This window comes from Danio rerio, chromosome 22, assembly GCF_049306965.1.
Source record: "Danio rerio strain Tuebingen ecotype United States chromosome 22, GRCz12tu, whole genome shotgun sequence".
In the NCBI taxonomy this organism is placed as follows: Eukaryota; Metazoa; Chordata; class Actinopteri; order Cypriniformes; family Danionidae; genus Danio; species Danio rerio.
In genome coordinates, this window is record NC_133197.1 from 27,835,788 (window position 1) to 27,860,060 (window position 24,273).

The following is a 24,273-nucleotide window of genomic DNA, read 5'->3' on the forward strand; positions in this document are numbered from 1 at the left end:
TACAAATATTTCTCGCTAACGTCTGGCCGCAGCTGTATCTCTTCTAGGAACAACCCCCACGCTAACTTCTGCAGGAGTCTGGATCTGTTTTATACAGTCATTGGTTTGGATGTTGAAAATTGTAAGTTCTTGAAAAGTATTATTATTATTATTATTATTATTATTATTTCTGATTTATTTATTTTTTATATACTAATGTAAACAGCATAAAATGCAATCTGACATTTTATATATTACAATTCATTATTATTATTTTATTTTAAATTTATTAATATATTTATACATGCTATTTTTTATTATATTTATTTACATCTCTGTACAGTTATTTATATATTTGTTTGAATTTGCTTTTTTTGTTGTATATTTATTTAGGCTGTATGATAAATGATATTTAGTCAGAACTGGCACTCCATAAAGCTTCAATTAAACCTGATATACAAGACTTATTTTGACATATAAATAAATAAATAAATAAATAAATAAATAAATAAATAAATAAATAGATAGATAGTTTATATAATGCTTATATTTATGTTTGTTGGGGCAGCATGGTAGTGCAGTGGGTAGCACAATTGCCTCACAGCAAGAAGTTCACTGATTCGAACCCCAGCTGTGTGGAGTTTACATGTTCTCCCCATGTTCACGTAAGTTTCCTTCGTGGTTTCCTCCGGGTGCTCCGGTTTCCCCTACAGTCCAAAGACATGTGGTATAGGTGAAGTGGATAAGCTAAATTGTCTGTAGTGTGTGTGTGTGTGTGTGTGTGTGTGTGTGTGTGTGTGTGTGTGTGTGTGTGTGTGTGTGTGTGTGTGTGTGTGTGTGTGTGTGTGTATGAATATTTCCCAGTGATGGGAAGGGCATCCTCTGCGTAAAATCATATGCTGGATAAGTTGGCAGTTCATTCTGCTGTGGCGACCCCAGATTATTAAAGGGACTAAGCTAAAAAGAAAACCAATGTGTGTGTGTGTATAGATAGATAGATAGATAGATAGATAGATAGATAGATAGATAGACTCACCACTTCATTAGGTACAGCTGTCAAACTGCTTGTTAACACAAATTTCCAACCAGCCAATCACATGCCAGCAACTCAATGCATGTAGACATGGTCAAGACGATCTACTGTAGTTCAAACAGAGCATCAGCATAAGGAAGAAAGGTAATTTAAGTGACTTTGTGATGTGGCATAGTTGTTGGTACCAGACATCTGGTCTGAGTATTTCAGAAGCTGCTTATCTACTGGGATTTTCACGCACAACTGTCTTTAGGCTTTACAGAGAGTGGTCCGAAAAAGAGAAAACATCCAGTGAGCGGCCGTTCTGTGGGCACAAATGCCTTGCTGATGCCAGAGGTCAGAGAAGAATGGTCAGACTGGTTTGAGCTGATAGAAAGGCAACAATAGTAACTCAAATAACCACTCGTTACAACCGAGGTATGCAGAATAGCATCTCTGAACGTACAACACATCCAACCTTGAGGCAGATGGGCACAGCAGCAGAAGACCACACCTATTGCCACTCCAGTCAGCTAAGAACAGGAAACTGAGGCTACAATTCACACAGGCTCACCAAAATTGGACAAAAAAGGTTGGGAAAATGTTGCCTGCTCTGATGAGTCTTGATTTCTGCTGCAACATTCAGATTGTAGTGTCAGAATTAGTTGTCAACAACATGAAAGCATGGATTCATCCTACTTTTTATCAACGGTTCAGGCTGCTGGTGGTGTAATGGTGTGGGGGATATTTTCTTGGCACACTTTGAGCCCATTAGTACCAATTGAGCATCGTGTCAATGCCACAGCCTACCTGAGTATTGTTGCTGACCATGTACATCCCTTTATTACCACAGTGTACCCATTTTTTGATGGCTTCTTCCAGCAGGATAACGCACCATGTCATAAAGTACGAATCATCTCAGACTGGTTTCTTGAACATGACAATGAGTTCAGTGTACTCAAATTGCCTCCACAGTCACCAGATCTCAATCCAATAGAGTACCTTTGGGATGTGGTGGAAGGAGGACCAAAATCTCTGAGCAATATTTACAGTACCTTGTTGAATCTATGCCACAAAGGATTAGGGCAGCTCTGAAGGCAAAAGGGGGTCCAACACAAAAGTACTAGTAAGGTGTACCTACTAAAGTGGCCGGTGAGTGTAGATAAAAAGATAGATAGATAGATAGATAGATAGATAGATAGATAGATAGATAGATAGATAGATAGATAGATAGATAGATAGATAGATAGATAGATAGATAGATAGATAGATAGATAGATAGATAGATAGATAGATAGATCTACGTTTAAATGTGTGTGATTATGTAATAATAAAATATATTTATTATTTCTTATATTTCTTTGTATATTGTATAGATGTGTAGATGGATGAATGAATAGATCCAAGACAAAAGTACACAATGTCCAAAGAAAATGATAAAGTCCTACATAATCGTTTCACCCGGTCACATAACAAATTACAGAGTCAAGTTGCATTAAAAAGGAGAGCTGTTCTGTATTCACACTCATTGCGTCATTCAAAATATACACCAAACAGAAATCAGTTACAGAGAAAGAGTATAATACAGTATTAAGTTAGCTTTTTCAGGAATTTACAACAAATACACATTCATTAATCCCACCGAAACTCCACCAAGAACAGAGCAGAAACATCTGTGAAATGCGATCACATTAGTTTCTGACAAGAATAAAGGTGTGAAATGCCAAAAAGAGATTATTTAAAAGAGTTAGTTCCAGTATTGAGTTGAGCTGTACATGTTTATGAAAGAACTGAAGTGAAGGCAGTGTTGTGACATTATTGTTCTGTCCATCTAGAGCCTCAGTAGACAGACTGCAGTGGTCAGGGTGAACACTGACATCCAGCAGGGGACCAGTATCAGTCCTGCATTTCCAGCTGAGAAAGAAAGATAAACTCCGGGTAATGAAGGCAAAAACTGTGAAATTAATATAATGATGATCAACACAGAGTTCACACTTACTACGAGAGCACTGTTTTGTTTCTCTGAATGAACCCATCTTGTCACTGTTCTTAACTGAGTTTAGCTTCTCTGGGCTCACTTCGCCTGAAAAACAAAATGCATAACAGCATCTTTGTTTTTATCATAGACTGTAAAAGATGGATGTAGTATTCGTGACATCACCCATAGGTTTCTGAGGAACACAAAAGAAGCTACAAGTAGGCGTGGCCAACAGTCGTCATTTTCTTCATCATCGCACCGACCGAAGGATACCAAACAAGGGCAAAAAGGCAAAGCGTGAGCAGAGCTACAGATGCCTGCTAGCGTTTTGCTTAGAGAGGCGTTTTTTTATTGGGAGCAATGCTTAATACTTTATTACCTGCGGCTCGTTTGTGTAATGACCACATTTACACTTTATCAATCAAGTGTTTAGTCTTTTAAAAACACTTTTGTAACACATTGAGCCACTAAACATTGTTCTTATGACGTTTTTCAACAGGAGGAAAATGATAATTACTTCCAAACACCTAAAATATTTATAAATGCAAGGCTATTTATGAAATCCAGGCATAACACTGTACAACTACATTTCAGATGACTGTTCTAGAGCCTAGCTAATCAATCTTTCAGATTCTGGAGTGCTTTCAAACTTTAAAGAAAAATATAAATATTAAACGACAAACAAATACATTAATAGAGATGGTATATAAGTATATAATTTCACTCACTTGGAAAATGGAGCCTGCGTAAAGGGTTTGTGAGCACAATAAAGAGCACACAGCATGCTATATCATCTGATAATTGTAAGAAATAATTCCAAAAGGCAACTGACAGTGTAAAGCCACATAAAACAACACAAAAATACAATGTATATGCCGAGTTGAGCAGCTAATCAGCCGGAATCAGCTGAGGTGAAGTGACGGCTACCAGTGAGACCTAGCTTTCACTCAAGTGACCACGCCTTTAATTAAGCAGACCTAATATAACTTAATATAAACATAACAGATGAGTTATAAAAAAAATCACTCTTACAGTTCTTATGAAGAGTAATGTTAGCTGTATGAACCAAAATCGTTCTTTGTTCCAGGCTGTAAACTTCTTTTTTCTGCTGTAAAGTTGGCCATTTTAGCAGTGGGCTCGATAGAAATCTGCTCTATTACAGAGCAAGGACAAGAGGAATTTCGATGAATTGCTGTTTCAGTTAATTCCGTAATTGCTTCTCGAGAGAGAGCAGGAGGTTGCCACTTGGTTTTAAGCTATTCTCTTTTGGTAAGTTTCTACTTTTTTGTAGTTTTTAATTCTTTAAACTTTTAGAAACAAAGGTGCAAAAGCTGTCACTAGCTATGTTTCCATCCACCTATTACTATGAGCATTTTGGAATAACACGTAAAAAAAAAATCCCCCTAGAAAATGAGATCTCAAGGGGCTGTTCTATTTATTAAATTAAAATATGTAAGACTCTTATTCGATTTGTTTGTACACTGTAAAAAAAGTACTTTTTGAAAAATTGTGGAAACCAACAATTAAATGTTGATTTAACAAATTACTTCCCAATAAGTAATCCAAAATGTGGGGTGGCATGGTAGCTCAGTGGTTAGCACTGTCGCATCACAGCAAACAGATTGCTGGTTCGAATCCCGGTATTTCTGTGTGGAGTTTGTATGTTCTCACTGTTGGCGTGGGTTTCCTCCGGGCGCTCCGGGTTCCTCCACAGTTCAAAGACATGCAGTGTAGGTGAATCAGATTAACTAAATTGGCCATAGTGTATGAGTGCGTGTGTGAGAATGTGGATATGTATGGCTCTTTCCCACTAGGTTGTGGCTGGAATGGCATCTGCTGCGTAAAACATATGCTAGAATAGTTGGTGATTCATTTTGCTGTGGTGACCTCTGATAAATAAGGTACTAAGGGCGTCTTTAATATCTATGACAGTTTGCGTTCATTAAACAGTAAGAATGATTAATAAATTCATATGAAACAGTCATTTAGAGTCACGTCTCATCTTCAGTTTTGGGCTCAGGCACACTTTGCACTCACACTACAAGCGTACCATGCCAAAGCCCAAGTAAACCGCGCTCTGGCACGCTTCTTCCAACCGGGCCAGGGCCGGCCAAGTGAACCGTGCCTGAGCCCAATTCAGAGCACTTACACTTCTCAAACGGGCCTGGGCACGGTTTGGATTGCATAGTGTGAGTACGCTCTATGCCGAAAGAAAATGGATGAATGATTAGCCCAAAACAAAAATACTCTCTGAATTAATTTTAGCTGATGGTCTGAAGTTGAAGTTAAAAATATATATTTACCAAACATATTAAACTGTCTTCTGCTAATTTATCGAACAGAATTGAAATATTTGTGTTTGGCCAAAAAAACTTGTGTGTGCACATATGTGTGCATGTGTGCCTATTGTTGGCACCTGGGGCATATTCAAATTCCAGCGCTGCAACAGCGGAGCTCCGACAAAACATCATATTCAGACAGATTTACCTTTACAAAAGTTATGGTGAGTACTGAATTCTATATTTATTAAATCATCTTTAAGTTTAACCAAGTGCTAATCTCAATTTTGACATAAACACAAACGGCATGGACATTATGTTAGTCTCTGACACAGGCTAATGTTGGACACAGTACATTAATGACAAACATTTCTCTGTATGTGGCACGTGAATTTGCGCATGTAATATTGACGTCTAAGGGTGCTTTCACACCTGTGAATCGATTCAGTTGTTCTGAAACAGGGATTAAAATTGTTACATTGTTGCTCTTTGCTCTTGGTGTGGTTCGCTTTCACGCTGCAAAGTTTCTAAGCGGACCAAAATAGCTAAAACAAGTCACGTGTGAGTAAACTCTTCTCACATTTGTCAGAGTTTCACAGTTTATTTTGCAGAGTCCCGCTCAGCTGTCAGGGAAGGTGGTGGTTTGGTGGTGTTTGACTGGGTGCGCCCGATGTGTCTGAAGAGTGAGGAGGGATGCGGTGGGGAGGGGTGAGAAGGGTGCGTGATGTATTTCAGGACCGGGAGGGAGACGACTGTTTACCAGGAGATTATCACTCATTTGCGGGCATCCTGGAGAACTTCCAGGAGACTTGGGATGTCTGGAATGACCTCCCGCCCTACTCATAATTCTCTCTTCATATAGGCATATATGCCTATTACATATCCATAAAACACTGATATAACCGGGCTCGATCTCGGAGCGATTGTTTTAGCACGGATCCGAGCGCGATCGGTGGTATACCACATATGCCAAACGAACCGCGCTAACTGGGCAAACGAGACAGGTTCCGAAACAAAAGTGTAGGTGTGAAAGCACCCTAAGATATGGTTTTGACCATACTGATCTTTCTGGGTACTATAAGTTACTATTTATTGTTATTAATTTGTTACTTTTTGATGGAAGAAACACAAATCTGCTCTAACATGTTTTTCTTTCTTTCAGTGTAACAGTAACATGAAGCCACCATTGCTGGGTGAGGCACAAATAAACCACAAAAAACTTTCACAGTAAGCACCTTTTTAACAATTGAGTTTATGTTTATTCCATATCAGTCTCCAGTTCTGCTAGCTCTAAGATGTAACTTGTGAAGCGTGAAGTTGCTTCATTGAGTGCTGTGAGTCGGTGTACGCGGTTAACCCATGAGACACGGTTAACCGTGAGCCATTTCTTAAGTTCCTCTAGTTATATGGTACCAAACTTTTGTGAATATTTTTCTTCAGTTAAACACAAAAGAAGATATTTTGAATAAAGCTGAAAACTGGTAACCACTGGCTTCTTTAATAAGAAAACCAGATACTGTGGATGTCAATGGTTACAGGTTTCCAAGCTGTCTTCAGAATATCTTTGTGTTTAACAGGAGAAAGACAAACAGGTTTAAAACAAGTGAAGGGAGAGTAAATTATGACAAACAAAACCTGTTTTTTGCCTTCTAACTTCATTTATTCACCATCTGTTGTTTAAATGTGTAGAAGATTCTTTCTTTTGTTGAACATAAAATATGATATTTTGAAAAATTGTTGTAAACAAACGGGTGCTCGGCCAGAATGACTTACATTTTACATGTGAATATGCTGTTTACCACATAGCATTCTCACAGTACGGAAAGTTAATTATCATACAATGCTAATAATTATGTAAACAACCATGTTCTTCCTTGAAAACACTTAAAATTACATTTTGTGACCCAACATGGTCACAAAAAGTATATTAATGGTATGGTGACATTTGTATAAGTATTTGATAGACTTAGCATTGACTAATGCTATTCAATCTTTTTACATGCAGGGCCTTTGGAAAACCACACAACTCCAACTGGATGGGATGGGAATTCCTGAAACAGTAAGCAGTAGAAAATGTATGAGCCATACTTCAGGTTCGTGTCTCTTTGTGATATGTTTGCAGTTGTTTAATTGTTTTATTCTGCTGAACTTACTCAGTATGCTTTGTCTGTCAAAACAAGGAACAATCACGTCCATTCAAAAGTCTCAAAAAGGGAAAACTGCACAGTAATCTGATGCGCAGGTGGAGCATAAAGACCCTGTGATTTTGCACAACATTGTGAAACAGGAGAGCGGTGTATGACAGAGGTCTTTTACCCTAGGACAGCTAGAACAGTGGAGAAAATCATAGGCACTAAAGTGTTTCTTTTAATTATAATTTTTTGTTGGAAGTTTTATGGGGGTTGCAGAAGCGAAATGTTTTGAATTTAAAATATACTTTTTACTTATCTATTTATTTATTAATGTAAATTAATCTACACCTGCAGGGACTTTATGATGGAGTTTCTCCAAACTTATTATACCATTTATTTTAATTGATCTACTGAAAAAAATACACACACACACACACACACACACACACACACACACACACACACACACACACACACACACACACACACACACACACACACACGCACACACACACACACACACACACACACACACACACAGTGTCTCAAAAAAGTCAAACAATAATATATCTTACAAAAATAAGACTGCTCGTCATAATAAGTACAGGAATAATAGTGCAATCTGTGCATTACAATAATTATTTTATTTACTTTCCTTTGCAGTGAAGTAATGATGGCCTAATTATGACTTTTTTTTTTTTTTGCTGTGTAAGGCTTAAATAAAAATGGTGTTTTTAAATGAAGATAAGACTTCGTTCAAAGGTTTACGAGATCTGAAAGCTACAGTGCTTTAAGTTTTATTCATGAATTTTCAACTAAAATCATGAAAATAGGTGGATTGGATTAATTGTTAGAGAAAATTAATTGCACTGGATCAGTATGTCATGTGGCGGGGAGTGGTCGTCCACACACTGCCTGTACTGTTGTAAATGTTGTAAACCACTTTCAGTTTATAACTATTTGAAACTGCCCATTTTAAGCTTTGATCCAAATTGCGGAGTTTTGGTGACTGTCGCTTTAATTTAATGTATTTTTAAATGAAGATTATTATTATTATTTGTACATCCTACATGTGTGCAAATGAAGTTTGTGTATTTACATTTATAACTCAACATTTTATAATGCTCCTTAGTCACTGACGTTATCATCAGCAGGTGAAAATGGACGACTGCTTCTGACTTAGGGCTGTTAATATTAATGAGGCAGGGAATCGTCACTAATAACCCTAATAACTAATAAAGTTAAACTTCCATTTATTTTGACCAGGATTTGCAGAAGGCACCAACTAAAATGTCATACTAATACAACTAATAGACTGCTCAAACCACTGATCTATGTAAATATATTGCTTACAAATAGACAGCACCTGAGTTTAATATGAGTGTCACAGCAAAAGCTCTAAATACTTAGGACATTGTGATATATCAGTTTTTTCTTTTAAATAAATCTGCAAAAAATGTCAACAATTCTTAGTTTTTCTGTCAATGTGGAGTGTTCTGTGTACATTAATGAGAAAAAAAAGAACTTTAGCAAATGGTTGTAATATAACAGAATGAAAAATATAAGGGGCTCTGAATAGTTTCCGTACCTACTATATATATCAGATACATATACTATGTCACCATGTCATTACAGTTTTTTACAATTGCTATGACACTTTTATCAATACATTTAACAAGTTTCCTAAACTCTTAACACAGTTAGCACAACATCTGTCTTCGTGGGCTATACAATTAACACATTTCTTGTTGTTTTGACACAAAATGCATCCAGTTAACACAAATTTAAAATGCTTTAACTTCTTTTACACACAAGCACAACCAAGAACAAAACAATGTAATTTTACAGTCAAATTTACAAATGCTTTAACACAGTATGTCAGAACAGATAACACCATGTTCTAAACAGAAATTATATAGGATAAAGTGAAAGTGAACATCTGTTCTAATTGTGAATTGAAACACAAATATATTCCCTGTATTTTATTCAATTGCCAATGAGAAACAGCATATTGCGGTTATATAAATAAATAAATAAATTTATATATATATATATATATATATATATATATATATATATATATATATATATATATATATATATATATATATTTCTTTATTTATTTATATAACCGCAATATGCTGTTTCTCAATGGTAACTGAAAAAAAAGAAAAATATATATATATAACTGCAATATGAGTCTCTCATATATATATATATATATATATATATATATATATATATATATATATATATATATATATATATATATATATATATATGACAGCTGATTGCCATCTAGAAAGCACACTCATGTCTTGTTTTGGTTATTCCAATCACATGATCATATGTTCTAATAGAGGACTCTTGAGGTTTTTGAGAGGAACAGTGAGCGCATCAAAGAACTCTGTCACCAATACGTCGATGTAAGATTATGCAATACAGTCATTACTGTACTATACACAGTGTGTTTTGCAGTAAACTACTCTTTAAACCTGGGGTTCATTAGTACATACAGTACATATACAGTACAGCATTTGCATACACTGTGTCTAATTATTTTCAGAGAGTCATGAAGTTAGAGGCCAATCAAGTACCACATGAAATTTTCAATGTTGACAAGGCTGGGGATGTCACCATAGGAAAAACATAATAGGCCAAAGGGCCAAAGTTACCGTGCAGGGCCACAGAAGATATCAAGTATAATGTCGATGAGAACATGTGCCAAGAATAGAAGATTACTTTGTTATTTTATTATAATTGTGGTGCTTTTTCTGTTTGCAGTGATGTCCTTGTGCAAAAAGAGTCTGTACTGCAGCAATTCTGTGTCTGTATTTTTTTTTACATAAACTGTAAATTTTATAAAGCAATTTTTTTTCTTCATTTTATATAGAATTTTTGCCGTAAAAGAAAGAAAATGCATGCATTTACTTAACCCAACGAAACAAAACTGTAACGAGACTTCAAATATAAGGGCAGAGCTGACACATAAACTAATGCAGTTTCTGTAATGTCAGCTGATGATAGTGTTTTTATTGTCAGTGTGTTCTGATTGACTGAATGTTTATGTTGGAAGAGAACATGTGTTTGTGTTTTGAACAATAATTTCATTTTGAAACATGTTTGCAGTGTTTTGTTAGACATGGTGTAGTGTGTTCGTTTATTTTAGTATTTTGAAAAGTAGTTTAGAGGTTTAGTTTATAATGTGTGATTTTGAGCATAAAATTAACTGTTTTGCCAATTGTGTATTTTAGGTGTGTTGCTGCGTTAAGAGTTTAGCAAACTTGTTAAATGTATTGAAAAAAGTGTCATAGCCATTGTAAAAAACTGTAAATAATTTTCTACTCCTGTTGGGTCACAAAATGTAATTTTGAGTGTTTTCAAGGAAGAATGTGGTTGTTTATTAACTTAATAGCATAGTACCAGTATAGTAATTCACTTTTCATACTGTGAGAATGCAGTATGTGGTAAATTTCATATTCACAAGTAATATTTAAGTCATTGTGGTCGAGCACCCGTTTGTTTTCAGCAATTCTTCTAAATTTCATATTTTATGTTCAACAAAAGAAAGAATCTTCTAAACGTTTGAACAACAGATGGTGAGTAAAAGGGAATTAGAAGGCAAAAAAAAACAGGGTTTAGTTCCATGTAAAACTATGTCATAAATTACTCTCTCTTCACTGTGTCTTTCTTTCTCCTGCTGAACACAAGGATATTCCGAAAAAAGCTGGAAACCTGTAGTGACATTAATAGTATTTGCTTTTCCTACTTAAGAAGTCAATGCTTACCGGTTTTCAGCTTTCTTTAAAATATCTTCTTTTGTGAAGAAAGAAACTCCCAAAGGTTTGGTAACACATGGTAACATATAACCAGAGGAATTTGATAAACGGCTCATAGGTTAACCATGTCTCACGAGTTAACCTCGTACATTGACTTACGGCACTCAACGAAGCAACTTCACACAAGTTACATGTTAGAGCTAGCAGAGTTTAAGACTGATATAGAATAAACAAACTCAGTTGTTAAAAGGTGCTTACTGTGAAAGTCATTGCGGTTTATTTGCGCCTCACCCAGCAATGTGGCTTCATGTTAATGTAACACTGAAAGAAAGAAATATATGTTAGAGCAGATTTGCGTTTCTTCTGTCTTAAAGCAACAATTTAATAACAATAAATAGTAACCTAAAGTACCCAGAGAGATCAGTATGGTCAAAACCATATGTTAGACATCAATATTACATGCGCAAATTTACTGTTTGTTTGCTGCATACAGAGTAATGTCTGTAATTAATGTACTGTGTCCAACATTAGCTTGTCGAAGGCTAACAAAATGCCCATGCTGTTTGTTTTTTTTTTTTTTTGCCAAAATTATTGAGACCAGCACTTGGTTAAATACAGAATTCAGTACTCACCATAACTTTTATGAAGGTAAATCTGTCTGAATATGAAGTTTCATTGGAGCTCCGCTGTTGCAGCGCTGGAATTTGAATATGCGCCAGGTGCCAACCAACGGTACACGTGCAAGCATATGTGCACACAGATTTTTTGCTTCAAAATTTGTTGGCCAAACACAAATATTTCAGTTCGGTTTGATAAATTGGCTGAACAAAATTTTATATATATATGGTGAATATATATTTTTAAATTCAACTTTTTTGCTTTGGGTTAATTATTGGAAAGTAATTTTATTGAGTAAACATTTAATTGTCAGTTTTTCACAATTTTTCAAAGAGTAAATTTTTCACAGTGATGCTACAAGTGCCTCATTTTAAAGATGTTTTATCAGAAGCTTAAACAGCTTAATATTGTGTGCTTTACTTTACCTGACACCACAAAATTGACCTGCTGGCAAGTCCCATTAGACAATGATGAAGGAGACCCAGGTAAGATGGAGATTCTGGAGATGGGGATGTTCAACACCTCTGCCACTTTCTTACGGAAATCATACCTGTAAATGTGTCACAATAAAACACATATTGCTCTAGAAAAGATATATTCAATGTACAATGTAATAGTTGGGAGTTTGCATGTTCTCCCTGTGTTCACATGAGTTTTTTCCGGGTGCTTCGGTTTCCCATAGTCCAAAAACATGCGTTAGAGGTGAATTGGGTGAACTAAACTGGATGTAGTGCATGAGTGTGTGTGTATGTGTGTGTGTGTGTTGTGTTGTGTGTGTGTGTGTGTGAATGAGAGTGTGTATGGGTGTTTCCCAGTTCTGGGATGCAGTTGAAAGGGCATGCACTGTGTAAAACATATGCCGGAATTGTTGGCGGTTCATTCCACAGTGTTTACCCTTGATAAATAAGGGACTAAAACTAAATAAAATCAATGAAGTGGTCAACTCTTTTAATTTTGTGTCATATAATGGACTAAAATAACAAAAATGATCTGTGTGTACTTAATGTTTGTACCTTCTTATTAATTTAAATTAAAAAGAGCAAAAAGTGAGGTTTTCCCCACTAAATTCAATCAGTTACCCATACTGTATGCACGGCCATACTGGCAATACTTAGATGTAAACAACGTTGTGATGTTATGTACTGAATATGCTTCTCTGCATATTTATGCTGTTTAGACAATAGAGGAAAAATATGTGTAAGCTTCAATATCAGAGAAAGACTTAGTAAAACAGAAATAGGTGAAATACTTTTACGAACAAATTTAATAACCACAAATACCTTTTGTTCCTCAAACTGCTTCTTTCTTTTCTGCTTGATTTGTTATATTTGTCTTTAGTGCTCAATTTTGAAGTCTAATTAATTTGTATGGCCAAAACATGACTATAACCAGGGCTTGACATTAACTTTTTTGAACACCAGCCACTGTGGCTAGTAGATTTCCAACATTATTGGCCACTCCTCATTTTCACTAGCCACAATTTGTTGTAGGGAAAATATATTTTATATGCATATATTTGACTTTAATATGCTAAAATGACTTGATTTAGATTGTGTTATGTCCACATGCCTCCTCATTCATTTAACTTTTTGTGAGTTGTGTATGAGCTTGCTCAATGTGCATGAGCTAATGGGTTGTGTCGCATTGCAATTAGTTTTTATTTCACATGACTTTTCAGCGTTGAAAATTAAGGTTTCACCAAATTTATCTCTGACCACACTAAAATAAATAATTATTTCTTTACCACAAAAATTTTAACTGTTTAAAAAGAAGCAAAATATAGCTGTATACATGCTCTTTTATTCAACAAAACTTTTCTTTAAAAAAATTTACATAAAAAAAAAAATGTGACATGCATCTAAAATATGCACAGTAGTCTGTCCTGGCTGAAGGTTCCAGATCACCAGTTACATCACATAAATGGAGTTCATCTCATATTAAAGCAATGTTATCGTAAAAAAAATAAAATAAAATTATATATATATATATATATATATATATATATATATATATATATATATATATATATATATATATATATATATATATATATATATATATATATATATATATATAGTAACAAAAATAATTGTAAGCAAAAGAAAGCAGGTAAAAACAAACATACCGTGAGAGATAATAAAAAGATGATCACACACACGGTTAATATTAGCCCTGTTAATAATCTGCTTACAAAAGGATATATATTACTAATTATTCATTTTTTATATGTAGAATAATCTTACTATAATTTTGAAATTAATCTAGATTAAAATGGCTCATTTGAATTCTGCCGAAGGCATTCAGAATATGTTTGCTACCCAAATAATTACTAAATACATGTCTTTGAGAACGGATTTCTGCCAGGTGGTGCATTAAACCAGGGGCTCATCTCCTGTTTTTTTTAATGCATTACTAACTGCTTGAGAAACTGTTCTACTATGATAATTGTTGATGAAAATAAATTATATTCGATAAGATGTACTTTGTTGTTGATAAGATGTAGTGTGTTTACTAACTGTTTATTCAGTTAAATATGAATTCTGAACTATAGGCCTATATAAGCTCCAAACAGCAATTTTTGATGACCTTAATCCGACTAAAGTCATCTGAACTAAACAGAAATGGAAATAAGAAGTGGAGTATGCATATATTAGTGACATTACTGAAGTAAAGACTGCGATCAAACTATTACTGTCATGTAGGACTTTACGCCATATTTTCCAACAAGATCCACACTCATGGCTGTCAGTAAAGGACCACACACACGCACATGGCAAAATGCAGACGTTTTTTCTTTCCATTTAGCGTGCGTTGTTAAATTCCATAACGCTCTCACCAGTACTTACTCCTTATTTATGTCTAATAACCCTTTGTGTCACGGGGGCATGAATGAAATGTTCATGAGTGATAGTGAAACTGCCGAACTGCAGTTAAACTGCAGTTAAACAGCAAAGTCTTACATGAAAGCACTTCACATAAACACTCTAATCAAGGCAAATAACTAGATTACAGATGTCCATGTAAATGTAGTCAGTTGTGTCTTCTTAGAAAGTGAAAGATCCAGAAGGGCATCCTGCTGATTTGATTCAAAAGGGCACTTTTTTTATCAGACAGCTCACCAGTCAGGTATGCATCCGCGCAGCAGGACTGTGTGTGTGCAATCATGCTTCATTGCAAGTGATCATCCTTTCATACGGTATTTACCTGCTTTCTTTTGCTCACACGAACATATTTAGTTGTTGTCAGTTATGCTGCTTCTCGAGGCCAAGATCACATTTGCTTGAATATTAGGCCATTTTTAATGTCGCACCCTGCTTTTCAGAAAACTAAAATTTAAAAATGATTTCTAACCAGCCAAAGTGGCTAGTGGGAGTGTCTGTTTAACCCACGATAGCTGAAATCTACCTCAGTTAACGGGTATTAATGTCAAGCCCTGACTATAAATTATACATTTTCAGCATCAGTAATCAGCAAAAAATGCAAGTTTTATTCAGTTCAATGGCATTTTTACATTATGTGCTACCAAAATGTCTGACTCAAGCCGCATCATAGAAACACACTTTAATACTTTAATAACAGTTATTAAAATCTATGCTAAAATAAGACATGTATGGAAAATTGTGTCACTAGTGACCCGAGGTGTGTAATAAAGTACACTGTAAAAAAAAAAAAAATTGCTGCCTAAATTAAAATTTTTAATTTGAACCATGTATAATAAAAATACTACAGTATGTAATATAATAAAGCATGAAATCTTTTGCTGTAATGACTTATTATCATAACTTTTTACAGTGTAAAAATATTATTTAATATAACTTTATATTATTATTTATGTACAGTTGCAATCAGAATTAATAAACCCCTTGAATTATTAGCCCCCGTTTTTTTTCTCCCGTTTTTTTTTTACAGAGAGAAGATTTTTTTCAACACATTTCTAAACATAATAGTTTTAATAACTCATTTCTAGTAATGATTTATTTTATCTTTGCCATAATGACAGTAAATAATATTTTACTAGATCAGACATTTTATCATCAGACATGCTGTGAAAATTTCCTTGCTCTGTTAAACATAATTTAGGAAATATTTAAAAAAAGAAAAAAAAAATCAAAGAGGGGCTAATAATTCTGACTTCAACTATGTACAGTTGAAGTCAGAATTATTAGCCCCCTTCGATTTTTTTTTTCTTCTTTTTAAATATTTCCTAAATTATGTTTAACAGAGCAAGGAAATTTTAATAATTTTCAAATGATGTTTAACAGATGAAGAAAATTTTCTAAGTATGTCTGATAATATTTTTTCTTCTGGACAAAATCATTGGCCCTTTTAAGCTATATTTATTATCGATAATCTACAGAACAAACCATCGTTACACAATAACTTTATTGTGTAAAGTTATTGTGTATGTTTCTATTATGTTTAGAAATGTGTTGAAAAAATCATCTGCTTTCTGCTTTCCATTAAACAGAAATTGGGGAAAAAAATAAACAGGGGGTCTAATAATTCAGGGGGGCTAATAATTCTGACTTCAACTGTATATATATATATATATATATATATATATATATATATATATATATATATATATATATATATATATTTTTTTTTTTTTTTTTTTTAATAATTACATTAAATATCTTTTATCTTTTTTCAATAAAATTAATCATTATTGAAGATTGTACCTGTTGAAGGAGTCGATTTTGGGGAAGATCTGCAGAGCAGAAGGGGATTCTGGGTAAATATCGGCACATACAGCTGTGGTACTATTGACTCTGAGAACTAACGCCCTCTGGATAACTGTGGATAAAACATTTAGACAATTTCTGAGTTCAGAATCTGAATGGAAATATCAGTGTAAATGTGAAAGTTGTTCATGTAAGCTACCTGTAAAGTCTCCAGTAAGTTGCACTAAAGAGTCAGTAAACAGTTGTCTTTTGGAGAGACGTATGGGTCCATATCTGCCTGTCAGATCCCCAACCATACAGGCCAAAGCCCTGGTCTGAGAACAGTTGTTCATCTAAGAGAGAAGGATTTCTGTCTTAGTTATTCTGGATAGTGTTTGATGATAGACTATTATTGTATAGTTTTGTACATTTGTCATGTTGAACGGATTAAAGATCTCATCATCTTCAGGACATGAGCCATCTGGGTACATGGGTTTATCTGCAATGTACCAGGAAGCCCATGAAAACTAGAAAACAATGAGAGAATTCAAATTCAGTGAAATAAAATATGTCGCAGTAATATGAAAATTTGACAAAAAATTAACTTACATTTGATGATTGCAGATCGACCTCTATCTGAACATCACCGTAACTGCCATCTGGAAATGTCTGCTGGGACTAAAGACATGCACATCATTTCATTTAGCATTTATTTAATGTTTTTTGTGTGTATTATAGACATTTAAACATGTATAACAAACATTACTGTAATATTTAAGATATTTGTATATTACATATTATCTTTAAATAAATATTTTATGTAATATATATTTTTTCATTTTATTTGATGCACTACACCATCCTTTTATAATAAAATTAATTATTACTTAAAATTAAAATAATATATTTAGCTTAGAGTTGTAAAAAAATATTTTATTATTAGAAATCAAATAATCTTTTTAAAATAGACAAAATATTTTTATGTCTTTATTAAATCTATTAAGTAAACTAAATTTGTCTAATATTAATATATATTTTATATTCATTTTATTAAACATCATGCATTAATATTTTATATAGTATCTGTATGTTTACTTGAAATATGTGAATTCATGTAGTTATATTAAAACTAATTACGTGATTAAACATAGAATATTTGAGCACAAGTACACATATATAATCAGTAAAAGAAATAAGCGTATGCAGTAAAAATTCTACATAATTTTAATAAATAAAAAAATATATTATTTATTAATATATTATTTATTAGGCGGCACAGTGGCTCAGAGGTTAGCACTGTCGCCTCACTGCAAGAAGGTTGCTGGTTTGAGTCCTGGCTGAACAAGTTGGCATTTCTGTGTGGAGTTTACATGTTCTTCTCGTGTTCGTGTGGGTTTCCTCCAGGTGCTCCAAAGACATACGGAATTAGGTTAACTAATTGGCTGTAGTGTGAGTGTGTACAGGTATGTGTGCTTGTGTGAGTGTGTCTGTGTGTAAATTGTGAGAGTGTATTGGTGTTTCCCAGAACTGGGTTGCACCTGGAAGGGTATCAGCTGCGTAAAACATAAGCTGGAACACTTGCCGGTATATTTCGCTGTGGCGACCCCTGATAAATAATGGATTAAGCCGAAGAAAATGAATGAATATTATTTTATTAGTTATACCAATAATATAATATATAGACTAGTATACATATTGTCGTGTATAGAATAAATATGCTTGCATTTTAATCTATTATTTTAAAGTAAAAAAACAAAAAAATATATGCGTTTTGTTCTTAATCATATGAATCATTCTTGCACACGCAACACCAACACCACAAGACAGCCACGTAACATGTGCTGCATGTGACAGATCCATCTGCCTGCAGCAGAGTTGAGCTTCACACCGTCCCAGCAGGACAACTAGAGCCCTACCCTCCACATCCACAGCCTCACCCAGTTCCCCATCTCCCCTCACCACCCCACCCAGCATTATAATTACTGTCATCTTTTTGTGGCAGATTTAAAGTGACGGTAGATTTTAAGGCAATAAAGTGTAGGAGACAGTGGGAAGGTGATACTTATTTTTTTACAGTTCCCTTTTTTTGTTGTACAACGACAACAGTAGAAACATTAATTAATTTTTCTTTGGCTTAGTTCCTTTATTCATCAGTGGTCGCCACAGTGGAGTGATTCGCCAACTTATCTAGCATATGTTTTACACAGAGTATGCCCTTCCACACATCCATAAACTCTTTCACACACATACACTACGGCCAATTTTGTTAATTCACTTCACCCATACCACATATCTTTGGACTGTGGGGGAAACTGGGAACACGAGGAGAACATGCAAACACTACATAGAAATGCCAACTGACCTAGTCGGGAACTATTCGGGACCTTGTTGTAACCTGCGACTTTCTTGCTGTGAAGCAACAGTGCTAACCACTGAGCCACCGTGTCGCCCACAGTGGAAACAAAACAAGCCATTTATTGATACCTTAGTAACATGATCCAGGCAACCATCCTGAAACCCTACCATCCCTATAATGTGTTTTGAACATGCATGCAGCTTCTACTTTTATAAGTAGATGTTTTTTTTTTTATTTTTTTTACCATCATCACTGTCCCAGTGACAGCATTACTGAACGTGGCCTCTGCGGTCACCCAGTTTCCATCTTTAGAGGCTTCTGCTGATATATCAGCACACCTCATTCTGGAAATAGCAAAATAAATTATGTTAAAGGGATAATTAACCAAAAAAAAAAAAAAATTATGTAATGATTTACTTGTTGCAAAACAGCAACCATTACCATCCATAGTAGGAAAAAACAAATATTATGGAAGTCAATGGTTACAGGTTTCCAACTTTTTTCCAAAATATGTTCTTTTGTGTTCAACACACACACACACACACACACACACACACACACACACACACACACACACACACACACACACACACACACACACACACACACACACACACACACACAAAATACTCAAACTTGTTTTGAACAAGTGGAGGGTGAGTAAACATAAGCAGAACTTTCTTTTTTGGTTGAACTTTTGCTTTAAGTTAACAATGGTGAAGTGTAAGCTTCATGATTCAATCCCCATCCCCCAACATTCCTTGGTAGGTCACGTTTTGCTTGCATATATAAACATTACAAATGATAAAGTGTAGTGGAATGAGGAGTGCGAATATTCCCACACATGCTTTTCATGACAGTGTGGTTTTTAGATATCTCAGAAATCTGACCCCATAATTATTACAAACAGCTCTGCGGAAAATTTAAATGAAGTCTTTTTGCCATTGCACTTAATTATGCCTGCTAAGGAAAAATAAATGACAACATCAACTTCACTACTGCCTAACTGTGGCAAACTTTGCCAACCTTTGATATAGACACTTAATGAGGAACTGAGACAAAATGCAGAATTGGGAATCATCTGCACCACAACCTACACCTGCAGCTGTTTTCCTATTTATGGTTCTGCTTCTAACAGTTTAAAAGAAGAAGCAAACTAGTAGTCACTCTTTCAATTCTCAAAATAGCAAATGTCAGGTGAAGGAACTAACCTTGAGGTGTTACTGTAATGTATGACCAAGGACCGACCGATTATGCTGTTTGGTCCTGAAAGGGGCATATTACCATCCCTGTACTGGTTCTGAAAGTTGTTCTGACCTGTCAGGTCTCCAAACTTCCCACTAATGTCTCCAATCTCATACTGGTCAACCGTGCCATTCCCTGGAGCTGGAGATAAAGTTGCATTTACAGAAAATGGGTTAAAGTGCCCCATGATGTTACTGTCAGAACAGGGATCCTGGGTGCTCTTGATTGGGAGCATGTGGATGTGGTAGCCTCCGGCTTTTGAGTTAAGACCAGTGAAGGAGATGTCTAGTATTGTTGGTCCCTGAGGAGAGACTTGGGAGAATCGGATTTGTCCTCCAGAGGATTCAAGGCCAAACCAGGATTTTGATAGAGCAGAAGGAAAGCGGTACAAAGTAAGGTTTGCGCAAGCAATTCGGGTTGCTGTTCGGTCTGAACCGTGTATCACTAAAGAACGGCCAATCATTCCAAGCACCCAAGAGGTGGTGTCAGTGAAAAAGTTCTTGGTTGCCACCGACCCCATGTCCGACTGCAAGTCTAGAGTCTTATGCTTGCCAGAGATATCCCCAACTTCACAGGCAAAAGGGTTCCCGGGACTACAGTTAACTGTGTATGCACTCCCCGTGGTGTTGATGTTGTAAGGGTTCCAGTGTCCTCCAGTGGACAGACAACATCCCACGTCACTGTCTGTCTCAGTGCTGATGGGATAGTTGTGGATGTGCCAACTGTGATTCACTGTGGATTGTGCAGAAAGTTGTCCATAAGATAGGTCAGCGAATATGGCGACATCTGAATACGGATCACCAGTAAGCTGGCTGAGGAGGACTGTCCCCACAACTGGACCACGAAAGACAGCCTTAGCAACAGTAACTTCACCAGGGTAGTCTATACTTGAACAGGCAAATCTGGTCCCATTGGGCATGTGTATCACAACGGAGCGACCCACAATGCTATTCCACCCAAACAGAGGTAGGTTCCAGTCTATGAGAGTAGCCTGAAAGTTACTTGTATTCTCCAGAGATCCATGCCTGGAACTCAGATCTCCGACCTCAAAGCGATCATGAGTGGAGCCTTTTGGTGGTGGATATGCCGGTGCCTGAACATTCACATTGAACGGGTTCCAGTGCCCCCCAGCATTGTTATTACTACAGCTGCTGTCTGAAGGAGACCTCATCTGGGGTAGGGGAAATTGATGAACATGGTATGGCCCAACTCTTCTGTTCAGGTTAGTCAAGTTAACGGTGATGGTGGTGAGATCGAATGGAGATTTTTGCTGGAAGGAGAAGTAGCCTTTAATCCCTTGCATGTTCAGCACAGCGTTGACTGTCTTCTCTGAAATACTTCGGATCTCTGCACAAATGTAGCCTGAGGTCAAGCTTAGGACAGCAAATCGATTAGGATTGAAAGTGGAGATTTCCAACCGAGACTTCACAGCTTCTAGAGATGATCCCAAATTTAAAACACCCAGCTTTGTCAGGCTCTTGGGATCAAGACTACTAATGAGGGTAGTGCAGCTCATGACACTTTGGGACACAAAAATAGTGACATTTGTTAAAGTACTGGTCTGATCAACATTTCGTAGATTTGAGAGTACTCTTGCCCCTGCTTCTCCTGTGAGTTGCCGGATGTAGACGTTTCCAGACACGGGACTGAAAAAACGTGCCTGCAATGTTCTTACCTGGGAATCTGGGGTGAGTGCTGCACAAACTCTAGTCCCATTACATGTGTCCACCAGCACAGAGAGGGCATCCAGACTAAGGTGCTGCTCAAATAAAGTGGACACATTTACAGTAGCCTGAGGCTGTTCTACAAAAAATGAGAAAACACTGTCTCCTATGTGCGATTTTTGACAGGGTGAAGCAAAATGGCCGTACATAACTGGGAACGTAGTGAGTGAGATGTTGAATGATTGACATCTGCTGGTTCCTGTGAGATTAATGGTGGACCTCTGATCTGCGGAGTCGAATCGGATCCAGCCAGTGATCCCCATCATGTTGAAGTCAGCCTGATACCGTACACAAGAAGCTGAACCTAAGGGAAGGCAAGAGTATACACAAGAAGCAGGAATTAATGGTTATGAAACTGTTTGTCCTTTTAAACATTAAACAGGGTTTTTTTTTGGGTGAACTATCCCTTTAATTTTAGCCAATCACATGCAGCTATATCAAACACACCGCTCAGATACTGTGCTCTGTTTTGAAATATTCATATTACAAACCGAAATGCTTAGTCATGTTTTCTTTGTAAGACTAGACATGCTACACTTCACCACCTCATGTGTTATGTATACATTTGGTTAACACTAACGCTGATTAAAGTACATTATTATTGACTTTAAAGGCTCTCAGGTGACGGTGGGTTCAGGTGTCGCAGTGTCAGATGTGAACATTTCTAAGAAATTCTGTAACATTGCCCTATTCAGTTCAGGCAATTGTGGGGTATAGTGCATAAATAAATAATGTCAAGTTGAGTCACACTAAGCAACAATAATCAAACAATCAACCTTTTCCACAAAACTCCCGTCCATGAAAATGTCAAAGACATTTTTACTCTTCCACCTCTTTCTCTTGTGTAATAGGTACAAAGGTAAAATCAATTGTGCACTCATACAATTTAACTTTACATACAGTTTAACTAAGTTAACCAAAAAATAGGGCAACAATAATTAACTGCTTTTGCATGCAGTAAAACACAGCATCCTTATGTTCAAGCTTGTTCATTTGACATTGCATTTTATCTCCCTTAACACAAGGTGTTGTGTATAAAAACAATGTATGAACAGGTTTCACTGAATAATTTAGCCGATGTTAAGCAATCACACATTAATACTGCGTACAAAGATTAAAAAAAAAAAAAAAAAAAAAACACATTATGATGCAAATGCAGTACATCTTCCCTTTATCTATTATCAATTGTTTATCGATTTAAAATTGAAAGAGAAATGCTTTGAACATGCAGTTTTGGGAAGTAAATCCTTATTTTATTGGATAAAAACAAATTATCGCCACTTACCCCACAGGATGAATAGAGTCAAAGCTCCTTGAAGCAACATGTTGGCAGTTGTAGTTTGTGTGTGCATTTGCAAGAGGTAGAAAGTGAGGTAGACTCTGTGCGTTTGTCTAATCTTCAGCACAGGACTAGTCTGTGTTGATGTGTGCACATTTGTGTGTTTGAGTCAATTCTTGCTGCCTCAGTGTGTAGCTGTGTGGTTTGAATGAGACTCTGCCTTGTCTGCTGTGTAGTCTGGGTCTCAAGGGAGACAAGAGTGGGAGGGGCTTCTCTACATCCTGTGTTCATGCGTTTCTTGACATAGACATAGAACAGATGGCATAAAATATATAACAATCATGAGATTTAGCAACTTCAAATATCAAATATTAATAATATATTATAATATATTGTAAATATCAACCGGCTACTACTTTACTGCATCTTGAAACTTGACTGTTTATCTGAATTTATAGTTAGACACATTGTAGTAAGGAATGTGATAGATGTAAGCGATTTTGCTTAAAGTAATACAATAAAACAGTACAACTGTATTATAATACAATTCTACTTTAGAAATACATTATCAACCTATAGGAAACATACTATTAAATGCACCATCAGTCGAGATGGTAAAAACAAAAAAACAAAAAATCCTGCTTAGAAATCCAGTTTGTCATTGATTTCGGGTAAAATGGATTTCAGAGGTATTTTTCCTTTGAATATTTTTTTGTAATTATTCTTAGAAACATTTATATTAAGATCTCCACATTATAGCGAATCCCATTGTATAAAGTCATGCAATACTGAGTTAAGAATTTTGCATTATTATTACAATATGGCAAATATACAACGTTAGGAAAACTCATTGACTCTTTTAAGATTTATTTTTGGTGCTTTTGCCTGTATGGGGTGGGTTTTGTTTTTGTGAAAAGCCCTGAAGCCAGAGCACAATGGACCTATATGTCAGTGCACTGCCCATTGGGCTTTTGACACTGTAAAACTCAGTGATTTTACTGAAAGTGACAACACATCTGTCCTTATATGTTGACATACTGCACATGTTAAAGAGTTTAGAGTGGTGGTGTCCAAACTCGATCCTGGAGGGCCAGTGTCCTGCATATTTTTTGTTTCAATCCCTATTAAACACACCTGAACCTGCTAATCAAGCATTTAGGTATACTAGAAACTGCCATGCAGGTGTGTTGAAGGAAGTTGAAGCTAAACTATGCAGGACACTGGCCCT

The 24,273-nt window shown here is 35.7% G+C and overlaps 1 protein-coding gene and 1 long non-coding RNA gene across 2 annotated transcripts in view; one reads left to right on the forward strand and one right to left on the reverse strand.

Annotated features, from left to right (window-relative positions):
* The window catches only part of LOC141380295 (uncharacterized), a 33,126-nt gene that overhangs the window by 433 nt on the left and 8,420 nt on the right, over window positions 1-24,273 (forward strand). The window contains exon 2 of the long non-coding RNA XR_012398077.1: window positions 33-121. This is a non-coding gene — a long non-coding RNA (uncharacterized lncRNA). The remainder of the gene's footprint in view (window positions 1-32; window positions 122-24,273) is intronic.
* cusr (Copper-only SOD repeat protein) lies at window positions 2,309-23,263 on the reverse strand. The gene is made up of 10 exons (XM_001343614.9): window positions 23,052-23,263; window positions 20,009-22,070; window positions 19,042-19,141; window positions 17,051-17,119; window positions 16,870-16,968; window positions 16,662-16,794; window positions 16,460-16,574; window positions 12,203-12,327; window positions 2,991-3,074; window positions 2,309-2,905 (listed from the first exon to the last, which is right to left on the reverse strand). Exons 1-10 carry the CDS (start codon window positions 23,116-23,118, stop codon window positions 2,823-2,825), a joined length of 2,937 nt encoding a protein of 978 aa, XP_001343650.6. The 5' UTR covers window positions 23,119-23,263; the 3' UTR covers window positions 2,309-2,822.

Bases quoted from the DNA above. Each gene is read 5' to 3' on its own strand.
- cusr (XM_001343614.9), bottom strand. From the start codon at position 23,118: ATGCACACACAAACTACAACTGCCAACATGTTGCTTCAAGGAGCTTTG. The intron at 22,071-23,051 runs GTAAGTGGCGAT...GCCTTCCCTTAG, and splicing joins GACTCTATTCATCCTGTGGG to GTTCAGCTTCTTGTGTACGG. The intron at 3,075-12,202 runs GTAAAGTAAAGC...TTTGTTTTTCAG, and splicing joins GGTCAATTTTGTGGTGTCAG to GCGAAGTGAGCCCAGAGAAG.